At 40.4% G+C, this 12,125-nt stretch overlaps 1 protein-coding gene across 11 annotated transcripts in view; it reads right to left on the bottom strand.

Moving 5' to 3' along the window:
• LOC111259893 (nose resistant to fluoxetine protein 6) overlaps nt 1–12,125 on the bottom strand; it is a 27,614-nt gene that overhangs the window by 7,573 nt on the left and 7,916 nt on the right. For 2 of the 11 annotated variants that reach the window (XM_022832249.2, XM_022832251.2), the window contains exons 1-3: nt 4,047–4,552; nt 1,850–1,965; nt 1,454–1,558 (exon numbers count right to left, since the gene is read on the bottom strand). In XM_022832249.2, the coding sequence (XP_022687984.1) occupies nt 1,454–1,558; nt 1,850–1,965; nt 4,047–4,329 (504 nt within the window). In that variant the 5' untranslated portion in view covers nt 4,330–4,552. Of the gene's footprint in view, nt 1–1,453; nt 1,559–1,849; nt 1,966–4,046; nt 4,555–12,125 lie in introns of those variants that run through there. The other 9 variants (XM_022832254.2, XM_022832256.2, XM_022832255.2 and 6 more) reach the window with 6 other exon arrangements.

Raw genomic sequence — 12,125 nt, 5'->3', positions numbered from 1 at the left:
TCTCTAGTTTTCCGAACAGGACCTCACAAATGTTATCTATCATAGTCAACAGTCATTGGCAATTCGAATATGATGTATTGCTGGGAGAGAGCTGCACCCAGAAAATCTGGGCACAGGTTCGTAACGAACATATGTACCTCGCTTGGGTTATGGTTCCCATTTAAAACAGCTTGCAGCTTGAAATTATAGAGACTGCAGGTAGAAGGGGTCAACCTTTACAGAGGGCAGTAGACAATTACAATACTAAAACGACCAACTTCCATGTAGGCCAATGCCCTGCTATTTTCCTTGCTCATTGTAGATTTTATAAGGCTGTGTTCCGTGTTTATCGTAAGATATGACCCCTGCCGGCTTGTTATGAATCATGCAGATTACATTATTCTGGTGTGAAACCCTTCTGAACCTTTAACTGTGCTAAAATCCGCATTAAAGTAATGCATGGTGCCACGCACTGGTCGTTAATGACGCAATCGCTTCGTAATTGCGTAATGCAACAAATTACCACCGAAATAACAATCACAGATAAGATTCATGGAATGGCTCGTCTGACCGATTGGAAAATCCCATTTATGCTAGGGCTTCTATTGGTTTAAGGTCATCGGAAATGCGCCGATTCGGTAGTACGAGTAATATCTCCCAATAATCACAAAGTATCGTCTTCGATGCAGAGCAGAGAACGATGCTATGGACAAAACGACTTCCATATATACTTCTACTATGTCACGAATAACCTTCAAATATTCAAAGTACGGAAAACAGGCTTTCTAGCGCTTTCAAGAGATAGAAGCGTGAATGGCCATCAGTACCATATCTAGCCAAATCTGTCCTTCGGCTCATTACAAATCCAATGACTGCACGGGCCTCTGTTCTCATTATGTACAAATAATATCATCGCAGGGTAGTATCGCCGTTAAAAGTACGCTTCAGCCGTTCTCAACGAGAAAACAACATGCAAAAATTGCCAAATAAGTTATTAGTTCTATGCCTGTATGGAAGTACGAACTTTCGCGGGTGTGGAACGTAGCTTTTTGTCGATCGGTAACATCTTCAGAATAGAATACGTATGCCAATGTATTACTAATGTGATAAATAAGCACCACTCCAATAAGAAGAAAGCAAAACGGGAAAAAATTACAACGATCTTATTTTCGCTGCAGTTTCAATATGGCCTCGCAGTTTTATACGAACGAGCGGTATTAACTTTTGCATGTTGCAAGCGGGAATGGGACCTGTTTGTGTACACTAAAGCATCGGGACTCGTTGATAGTCTCGAAATATACTGGCCGACTTGAGATTAGAAAAGTACGCAAAACTAGGACACCGTTACCTTGCAAAATGCATTGAATACAAACTACTTCGTATCCTTTTTTCGTACTATTTCCTTGACGTTGGTCTTTCCATTTAGTAAATTACGGAAAATTTAGTGTGGTACGAAATTTTGTGTTTTACGTACCAGAAGTATCGGCTCCTGAACAGCAATTTCTGGAAGTAGCCTGTACAACATCGGTTGGCGATCGACGTGAACTGAGACTGAGCAATACTTCCCGGCGAAATCTAACTGCAATAAGAAGTTAGAGCTCTATTAGTGTGTAGAAAAAAGGTATTGTAATTTTTCGTGTCGAATATACTGGCACCAGTGCAGTGTTGTAGTTTAAGGATTTTTTTTTGATTACACATCATTTCAACACATCTATCCGTTGACATTGTGCTAGTAACACTCACGCTGGCTGATAATTTAAAACAAAATACCTGATTTTTTTTTTTTTTTATTAGAACTTGGAGAAATACGAAAACTAATGATCCGATTTAAAGGATTTTTCCTGATGATGAAATGATCGACCCATTTTACCTTGTTTGTCTGGTCTATCTGAGGTACTCTAATTGAGAGACATTCGTCGTATCCTCCGATTGAGGCGACGCTTCCATCGATTTTGTTGATGGTGAAAGCTCCGTTTGAATCAAGGACTGTAATGATCAGAATGAGGGAAGTCACTGCTTTAGTATTGCTACTGCAGCGGGATAGATAATAGGAAGCGATTGGATCACCTACCGATGATGACAATATTTTCTACGGTGATAACAATATTTTCTGTTCTCTGAAAAAGGGCTTGCAAGAGGATAACATCGAATGAGAACTAAAGAAACGTTCACTGGACGCCATGGCGCTGTGAGTGTTACTTGTTGATCTGTTGACCATTGACTTATCACAGCCGAATATGGTAACTGAAAAATACTCGGATACTTCCCAACCTTTCTCAGTCAAAACGAAGAAAAATTTAAGATGAAGGTCGCGCGGTATTTCGAATCCAGATAGCTTCGCGGCCAGAAGCTTCAAAGAATCTGGATCCCGATGTAATGATAAAATGCCACCCCTCAAGTTCGAGGACAGGTAGTATCTATAACATTTAGGTCGGCCTAACGGACATTGTTGCAGAACATATGTATAGAGCTGATTAAATCTGACATCTTCGCAAACGGTAAAATGCAAGTTAATAGAATAGTTTGGACTATGCATTGAGCTCTACATATGTAGAGGAATTATTGTTCCTACTTTGCCTGTCGACTATATAGTCGTAATAGAAAAAAAATAGGCTGTATCTCATTTGAGCAAGGCGGAAAATTTATTCCAACACATTACCCAAATTTCTCACAGCTTCGTTCGATACCCCAATTTGGCTTTGAATTATTTGGAGATAACAAATGTAGTTCCCAGATGTTTCCCAGAAAATGTTGCTCAGGTGATTACATCAAGCGCTAAATTGACAGGATCATTGTAAATCAGTCATTTATATCATCCACTCAATTAAGCCTCTGAGCGGTGATTTCGTTTGGTGGAGTTTTCAATGGTGGTACAATAATCGTATTTTTCAAGATAACTGATTATTTTTATTCGCTCCCACTCGAAGATTCATTAGGTAATAATAGTTAGCAAACGGCTGTAGAACAGAGCGAGATTGCCATACGAAACTCAATTTTTTTTTGCAAAGTTTCACCGAAAAGCTACATAGTAATATGTCGTTAGCCATCTCACTATTACGATATTAATATTTAGAGAGTAATTTTATTTTAATTTTATTTATTTAATTTTAAAATATGCATATGTTCAAGGAACCATTTAGTTCCCGAAAACAAAAAAGTAATGTAAAGAATAAAACTAGCTGGCATACATTTTTATATAATCTTCATCAGTAATTCAGTAATAACGTATGATTAACGTGGCAGAGTGGGGAGAAACCTCATCTATTTGAACTGTCCTTTATTGAAGAATAGTTGCACTAGGTAGGTTCGATGAGACGAAGACACAACACGGGTTATTGAGAACCGGACACAACCAATGGAATCTATTGTAATTGTGTCGCGTATATAACGTGCTACCTCAAAGATTTCTCTCCTAAAGACCTAATTTTCAAGCTAGTCATCATGTGTTTAATAGCAAAAATGGCTCGGGCAATAAATATCCGCGCGGATCAGACTAAAAATCAATCGCTCCTTAAGCAAAACTCATAGGAGGCCTTATTTAGGGTTGTTTAAGCCCCGTCGATTTAGAAGATACATTTGATACGAAAATTTCCATTTGTCTTTTTATTTCAACGCTATTTCGGTTTGGGAGTACCGAAAGCCATAGATAACGATATATAAGACAGTCCGTTGTCTAAAATCTAGGGAAAGCTTCGCGCTTTATGATTAAATTTACCCAATTTTGTAGCGGGAATCGTTAACACAATCCGAAAAAAAGAAGTCAATTGTCTTGAAAGTCCGAATCAACTAGAATATTTGCTTATTACAGTTGCGTCTAGCAGTGAAACTTACCTAGAGTCTAGCTAATTTAGTTATTGTATAGCAGATAAATCTAGCATTTGTCGAGCACTGCATTGATTAGCAAATCCTAATCGTAGCTCCAGTCTGCGCTGAGCAAAACGCACGCGAAATCCCCGAGAATAGACCTATCTGACTATATAATATGCCTTAAAACCAAATGCCTTGCTATAATTAAGCAGATAGCCGGCTTACTGTAACAACTGATTAAAAAAAAGGCTCAGACTTACATTTCAACGCCCACACTTTTCGATCTCGGAGGCCCGTCGCGATTCTTACAAGACTTCGAAGACATTCGAATGACAAAGTCTCGTCGTATACGATATCTGCGCCAGTTGAAAGAAGCATCTTTTGAATTCTACCAGTGATCGATTCAATTACAGGTTCAAGATCTTCATTCCATTCTGAAGAAACCTTAGCTTGAAGATAGTTAACGATTGATTTGGCTCTGGCTGGATGCAACAACAATAGAGCACCGCACATAACCTGTACGAGATTAAATGAAGCTTGCATCCTAAACTTCCTATCGTTATGCCGGTTCTTTCGTCGTACAAAAATGCGCTAACTCTCCGTCCAAAGGCACCTTACTGGGGCTCTCTTGAATACCTCTACTTCAATTAGTGCATCGCCGTCTCACGCGGTTTGTGCGTCTGAGCTAACGTATCATGCACCGACCGATTTTCCCAAAGATAACGCCGTCTATCCAGAAATGGTGAGGTGATCATCAACAGAAGTGAAACGCTTGGACTTCTTTGTCTTTCCATTGCAAACGCCGGATGATCGGTTCCACCCAGGGAGTCATTTTTCTCTTGCCCTCCTTCTCAGCGTATCTCTTCAACGCTGTCCTGTGACATCATCTTACTGAGACGTCGGGATGAGGGTGAAGTGAGGTATGTTACAGAAAATGTTTCGTCGGGCACTTCGTATTTTCAGTCGAATACTGGCATCTTCTTTTAAAACACGCTTCCACTCAAAAACAGGATAGACGATCTAGAATCGTATATTTAACAACTTACAGGCTCGATAATTACAATATGTAGCTGATTATTATAGATTCTTTTAATTAGCTATCGATAAAGTCACCTCTGATAACACTGAGGACCATTGGCGGCCTTGAAGGCTTTTCCAACTACGACGGTGAAAACCATTTGTCAAAACTAATAGTGCAATCTACTAATTAGAACTTAAAGTTAGCAGAACATGTGGATCGTTGCCATCTGTTCAGGTACGCAGTATTTCGGGACTAGACATGCTGCAACGTTGACAACATTCTTGCCATGTATACTTCATAAACGTCGTGTGTTTCCTTGAGTATTTCGGATGGCAAGCCATGTTTAAAAAAATGTTTCGTTTATAACTGACATGCCAGGTAATTTTTATGTAAAACTTGTTAGAACTTAAGTGATTTACCAAGTCCACGTGCGGTAGTCGCTGTATACATAAGATCATTATCTTATTCAATAGAGGGCAGTGCTGCTGCCTTTGTTTTGAAGGTCTGCACTATGCAAACAAATTGAACTCCATTTACCATAATTGTCAATCGCTAAGGAAAAATTAATTCTAAGTGACACACTATCGTTTAGAACAAAGGGTTCTGCTTTACCCTTCACAATACTTATTAGGCAGCTGGGAAAAATGTCATTCAACAGCATTTATGCTTACTCAACATGTTTTTTTCTTGAACTATCTTATATTTGATATATTTTTTTAAATTATTTTATAAAGACCATTTTTTTAAATTATATCACCGCTTTTTTCTACTATAGATCTTCATACCTACACTGGGCCGGTAACCAGATTTCGGCTTCAACATACGTGTAGGCCAAGCAATCCTCTCTTAAGTTACACTCCGTTTCTTCCCCGCTGGGTAATAGAAGAGTTTATATCAGTACGCGCTGAAACTATCAAAAGGCTGAACCATATGCCTACTTACAGATATTATTATTTGTTATATAGCAGGCAGCTGACCAGCTAGAGAAATCCTTGTTTTCGCCCTGTCTTCCGAAAACAGTAGAAATTGATCACGCAACTACTGCGTCCGAAGTAGTATCAATAGCGTTGTGACCAACGAAACTATAGTACTTAGTGAGAGTCTCGTCTTGGACGAAACTGTAACTGGGATGTTCACTCGTTGCAACGGACGAGATAATATAAACACATGAGAATATTACTCTCGATATCCGGGCAGGCGGTTTAGGGCATACAGACGGAATATTATACGTCAAAGGACACGTTTCTTCAATGCCAGGCACTAAGCGACTGCTGGAGCTTCAGGGTGCGAAAAAATCGGAGTCGACAATTGCGCGACCACTCATATCCGACAATAGGCCCCAGTGGATATTTTTTCATAGAGAACTCCTGTCTTTATTTCAGTACATGGCGCACTGACGCTCGCCGTTATCATTAGATATGAGCTAATATCTTAAGCTTTTGATCATAATAATCGTATCGCGACTGGGCCCCAGAAGTTCAGAATATCGTCGAGTCTATTCAATACAAAGTGTGTAATTAATTAAAGGAACTCGATCATTTTCTGTCCACTTTCAGCTTCCGAAAAAAAATCATCTCAAGCCATTAGCTTTTCCTCTTCTCAAGGTGTTAGGAACGTTTGTTTGTCATGCGAGTAATAAAATGAATTGTTGTTCTCCGCTAATGCAAAATAAGCAGTCTCTCGTGTAATGGAAAATCGTATAGTGTTTACCGTAGTTATGTTCGGTCCGAAGTTTATATACTTTTCATATATCAGTCATATTTGCAAAAAGTCTGATACAAACTGAACCAGACTGATCTTTTACACACGCATATACACGAAGGCATAACCTAACACTTACTAAACGATAGCTGAAAAGTGTAAAATATGTGCGCCAGACTCACAAATCAACGTATATAAAAGTCGAAAAGCATCTATGTACAAGCCGCTTAATTCGCTGAAAAATACGACATAAACGAAATGCTTGTAGTGCACACAGGGTGTAAGAGATACGTTTCTTTTGCGTAGGGCGCGTATGAATAGGACATTGTCCTAGATATAGATCGAAGTAACGTGACCCCCCAGAGCCACTCAACACTGGCAATCCCCGATCATTTTCTTTTGTATTGCGCGCCCTGCTCTAGACAAATATTCTACTGCACTAATTAAAACGTTACGCTGTCAATTATATCGCTGCGGCAGATATACCTGATAATTGTACGTATTTCGAGTAATTACTATACTTTGTCGTAGGCGTCGTTCGTTGGAGATGTTGCATGCAGCCGTCTGCAATATGTACTTGTCAAAACGTGATGATCGTTGATTTACAGGTTTTCTATTTCATTCTCGTTATCCGTGAAACACTCGTTGTCTTTTCCACCTTTTCTTGATTATCACATATATAATGGAGGTACGTGGCTCTGGTGGGATTCACTATTAATAAAGGATATAGAACTGGCCAAGTAGGCCGTTTCTTACATTACTAGGAACTATCAACGCTGGTGCTCCACGTACACGTAGCATAGAGTCGGTTCGTTAGTCCGCCATTTACATGATTACGTACCGCTCAGTTTAAATATTTTTTTTTTAAAACGCAAACCAATAGTGCAGCTGGCTGTTGTCTTTAGCATGAAAGGAACTTGTGAAGCCATTACATTAAAGTTTTTTTCTCCAGGACTACTATCGCTCTGCATATGACTATCACTTTCTGTGATTTTTCTCATATGAAACTTTTTTTTCGCTGTAGCCTTAAAATCATCTTCAGTCCTTAGCGTAATTAAATATGAATGAATTGACAGAGCCTTTAACTTCAAAGAACGAATCAGCTTTAATGTTCATTTTTCTAATAGTGTTCATTAGCTTATACTAATTTAGTTTCTTTAGCTTACTGCTAACTTAGCTGCTAGATAATCGTGTACAGAAATCGAAGTATTTATGTTTATTTAATTAATAGCTAATTGTTGGAACCTTGCCAAGGAATACCGTCAACTGATCAATTCGAAACCGCAGCACAATTCGCCCAAACATGGGCCTGGTTTCAGAAAGAGCCTATCTTTTCTTCTTTTTTTTTTTGCATTACGCAACAATATACAAACTGTAGACCGCCAAGACAATCTTGGATAGCATAGTCTCAAATTGATACGTAGAACGTTCCCAGAAGTGTAGTAAATGAAGAAAGGACTTCATTAATAAATTATACGTGTAGATGGAAAAATCATCTGGCATTCTTGTATGCTTGCTATTTAGAGGTTGTGTCGAAAAATAAACATATTCAAAATAGTTACAGAAAAAAACTTTTTTACAGAACACATACCCACAGAGGTAAATCACTAGGTAACAAAATGCAAATGGAACATAGGACTTTTAGATTTACTTTGACGATGACTTCCTTTCTTCTTATAGGATCGCAAAGCTTCGTAATATGAAATATAGCTGTTTTAACAATAAACAACCGGGTCTCAAGCGACTTACTGTCAAAAATACCTGCTTCTTATGCCTTCTGCCTTCGAACTTTCGAAATTATTCTTATTCTAGCTGGAGGTAAAATTTTGATTAGAGAGTATGTCGACGCCTTTATATCATTTGAAGCTATTTAACGATGAAATTGTCCTGCTCAGATGGTCCACCAGAACGATAGAGAACTACGTCCGTGTTGTTGGGCCTATATGTGCCATTGCCTATTGACATATGCATTTAGCAAACAAACTTCAAGAGAAAGCAACGACACATAAGGCATATGTAAATAGAATAGTTGACACAAAGACATGAATTGCCACTGGACTTGAGGCTTGCTTCCATCCAAGCGAATACCGTCGTACAAGATAACACTATTTTTTTTCAATCTAAAGCTTTAACAAATAAAATTAATTTTGGATTTCCATCGTCCGCTTATCATAACTGTCCACTCCATTGGCCAACTGAATCCCCTTGGGTCCAAGTTTCTCTACACACAGTTCGGCATAATGTTTCTCTCTAAGCATGATGTAACAGACCTAAGAAGCAGGTAAATTTAGAATCTAAATTTAGCAGAGTTTTTGCGCTACAATGGGTGACTGGCTCCCATTCTCTCGGCCAATGGATTATACGCGCTACGATTGACCTACTGTCGAATAAGATCGTCACTACGCCGGTTTCACAACGAAGTTCGTATGAGTGAAAGTATATGGAAAAGATTGAGTACACCCCCGGCCGAAGGTGTGGTGGCCATTAACTTCTACAGAATATGTATTGGAATCACTATAATATTGGCTAGCGTGCTATGTCTTGGTGGACTTTCTATGCTGTCTAGTCAGAATGACTTGCACGCAGCGATTCTGCTGGTTCCTGGAGGGCTGCTGTTTATTTTTGCCTATTTGGTTGTACTGCTTGTACAGAAGGCCAAACTGCCAATTGATTCTCAGACGCACTATAGCTTCCAGAGGGTACCCCAAAACAGAACGCGGAACGTACGGCCTATTACGTCCTAACAATTCGACTTTTTTGTAGAGGAATTGTGCTTTTATGATGAATAATCTACTAATAAAAATAATTTAGTGGGAAAATGCGCGCAGATACGTAGCATCTGCCAATGAAGCCCGAATCAGTAGCAGTTTTCGAGTTTCCAGTAATTCTTCGCAGAGAAGCGCATGACCTGATGTCCCCACGACCATGCTTTGCTATCGGTAGGATAAGGCGTCGTTCTTTGTTGCAATAATAAAGGCACTACTAAATTGATAAAAGAGCATGACACGATTTATTAAGGAGTATTTTTACTTAGCATAAATTACATTTAACCATATTTACACACTTGCGCATAAATAACGATTGGTTGGTATATCACGTGCTTATTGCGTACAGGAGAATGGGGTTTTGGTAGTAGAGAGAGCACACATAATATTTACAATTGGACGCGACATAGAGAAAGTTTAGAGAATCGATCAGCTGTGGTACCAGCCCGCTGAGGATTTTTTGCAAATAGCTGGTAGAAGAAAGAGTGGTCTAGACGAAACGTCGAACTCACTGTTCACTAAAGACGTGATGACAGTACGATGACGTGATGATATCCGCTCTGCATATTAAGAGGATGACCAATTACAGTCGTCCATATCGCGCACCTATCGAGCTTTTTTAGGGAAGAAAAGTTTTTGGTAGCTGAGTTTAGATGTAACTTCAATTTAGGCTATAACGAAACTTAACTTCGTTCTGGGCTGTCTACCAGTCATGTCCAGCGTAACTGATGTGTCCTCCATAATTTTCATGCTCATGTTCGTTTAGATCCCACCCGTGTTCATCATCATGGTCGAAATGTCCGATCGATTCAGAATGAGACTGGCTATGAATATGAGCTGGCACGTATACCGGAACGTGCTTCTCTAAAACGGAGTGACTGTGCACAGGAAAGCGGACCTTTTCAACGGAGTGCGAATAACGGGATACGGGTACTTTTATAGGCACCGGGTGACGAATTGGCACCTTAACCGTTTTCGAGTGGGGCACATGAACTGGGTAACGAACTGGAATTGGAATAATGGGTCCGCCACGGATAATCGCAGCAGCCGCAGCCAACTTGAGCAGCTTCTTGCTTTCAGCATACTGTATTGCTCCAGTCGCGAGCGTCAACATGAAGATCGTTGCTAGTCCGTTCATATTGCTGTCTCCAACTGAGTGAGCGCAAGCTCGGGAAGTGGTCTGCTTTTGAAGTGAACTTTGTTGCCGCTTTATATATCTAGCTATCCAGAACAAAGACATACAATTTGCGACGTGGGGGGTAGCCACGCTCATAAATGAACGGCAACAAGACAATCGGTAGCTGGTATAGCATGGGATCGATAAACAACACTTAGCCCTTTCCGTTTTCTTCTATGACATCGACTTATTCTGCTGCGACGGTTACTTTCTCGCTAACGGCAGCTGCTGGTGCTGCTTCTAAAGCTTCACCACCTCTGGCGAAGTCACCTTCGTCCAACTTCTAGAGTGAAAGGTTTCTACTATTACCACAAATGCCACCATCTTATTGCATTTAGTGCATATTTTCACCAACATGCGTTAGATAGACATATCCGGCGTGTGTCTGTGTGTGTATCCCGGCGTGGAGCTGTTGGTCAGTAACATTTAGTCTCTATAATGTCACTTAACATTTAAGACCCAAAAAGTCGGACATGATTGAAACTGCTTAAGAAATTGTCTACTGCTTCTGGCGCTGGAGGGGGCGGCAGTCGCTATGGTAGCTCTGGTGCCGCTGTTGTTGTCTAGGTGATGTAACGGATGTATTCGAGGGAAAGTTTTTTAGATCAAGTTCAAGGGCACCGTAGGCGCACTATGTTGTCGATGGATCGCATCAGGAACGTCAGTAGCTGCTGTTGGGGCTGGTGCAAACTACCAGCCTGGCCCACATGGTACGGGCAAATGGACAGCGCCAATTGAATTGGCATAGCCGAGGCACCAACATCAGCGGCAGCAGTGGCGCCAGATTCGTCCTGGTTGTAGTATAGCCAACTCATACATTTATGCGTGCACAAACAGCATCAAACAGATAAGAACTGGTCGGTTCGTTCTTACCAGAGACCGCTGTCGGTAACAATGGAACGTGGACACCATGGCAATGTCGGGGCAGCCGCCCCCAAGGCGACCCCCCTAGATCTATGAAGGCATTCGCCTTGTCTTTGTAAAGGGCTTTACTCTTATTTTCAAATAACTACAGCGCTGCGAGCAGCAACAGCGGTCGTGCTGCTTGTATTAACCAGGGATAGCTATCAAGAATTATGATCAACCGTATCGATATTATTTTAGGCAATAGCTAGATGATAGTTTTCGACGGACATAGTAGTAGTAGTGCTAGGGACGTTCCGGCAACAGCCGAAACATTAGAGCAAAGCACTGGGTTTCAATACAAACCAAGCAAAGTCTGAAAACTGAAGAAGTGGGCGGTAACGGTGATACTCACTGCTTCCGCTGCCCCACAAACCGCTGACGTTGCCCCACAAACTGCTGACGCTGATGCCGGTCGTCTATCGTGTAAGCGCGTAAAGGCTTAGTTATCGGGCCGATACGGGGCATTTGATTATTACGTAATCGGCTAGCTCTGCGAACGCTAACACAGACTGCGACAAAACGCTAAATATATCGCTGTTAACTTAGCTGTATCGAGGCAAAAAATTATATTTTATACGCGCGCGGTTTCAAGCACATAAGGTTAATATTACTCCTCTTACTTATAGCAGTTCCCTCCCAATGCATGTCGGAATCGGCGTTATCCAGTGATCAGAGCTGGTGTTCGAAAAGTAAAAGAAGAAAGTATGAATTAAACTATTTTTTTTTCTAATTTGTTTTTAATTAAATTACCTCTGAAAAATAGCTAAAT

The sequence above is a fragment of the Varroa jacobsoni genome, unplaced genomic scaffold (assembly GCF_002532875.2).
Source record: "Varroa jacobsoni isolate VJ856 unplaced genomic scaffold, vjacob_1.0 scaffold_379, whole genome shotgun sequence".
Lineage (NCBI taxonomy): Eukaryota > Metazoa > Arthropoda > Arachnida > Mesostigmata > Varroidae > Varroa > Varroa jacobsoni.
The sequence above is the reverse complement of the archived record's forward strand: the minus strand, read 5'-3'. Positions and strand labels throughout refer to the sequence as shown.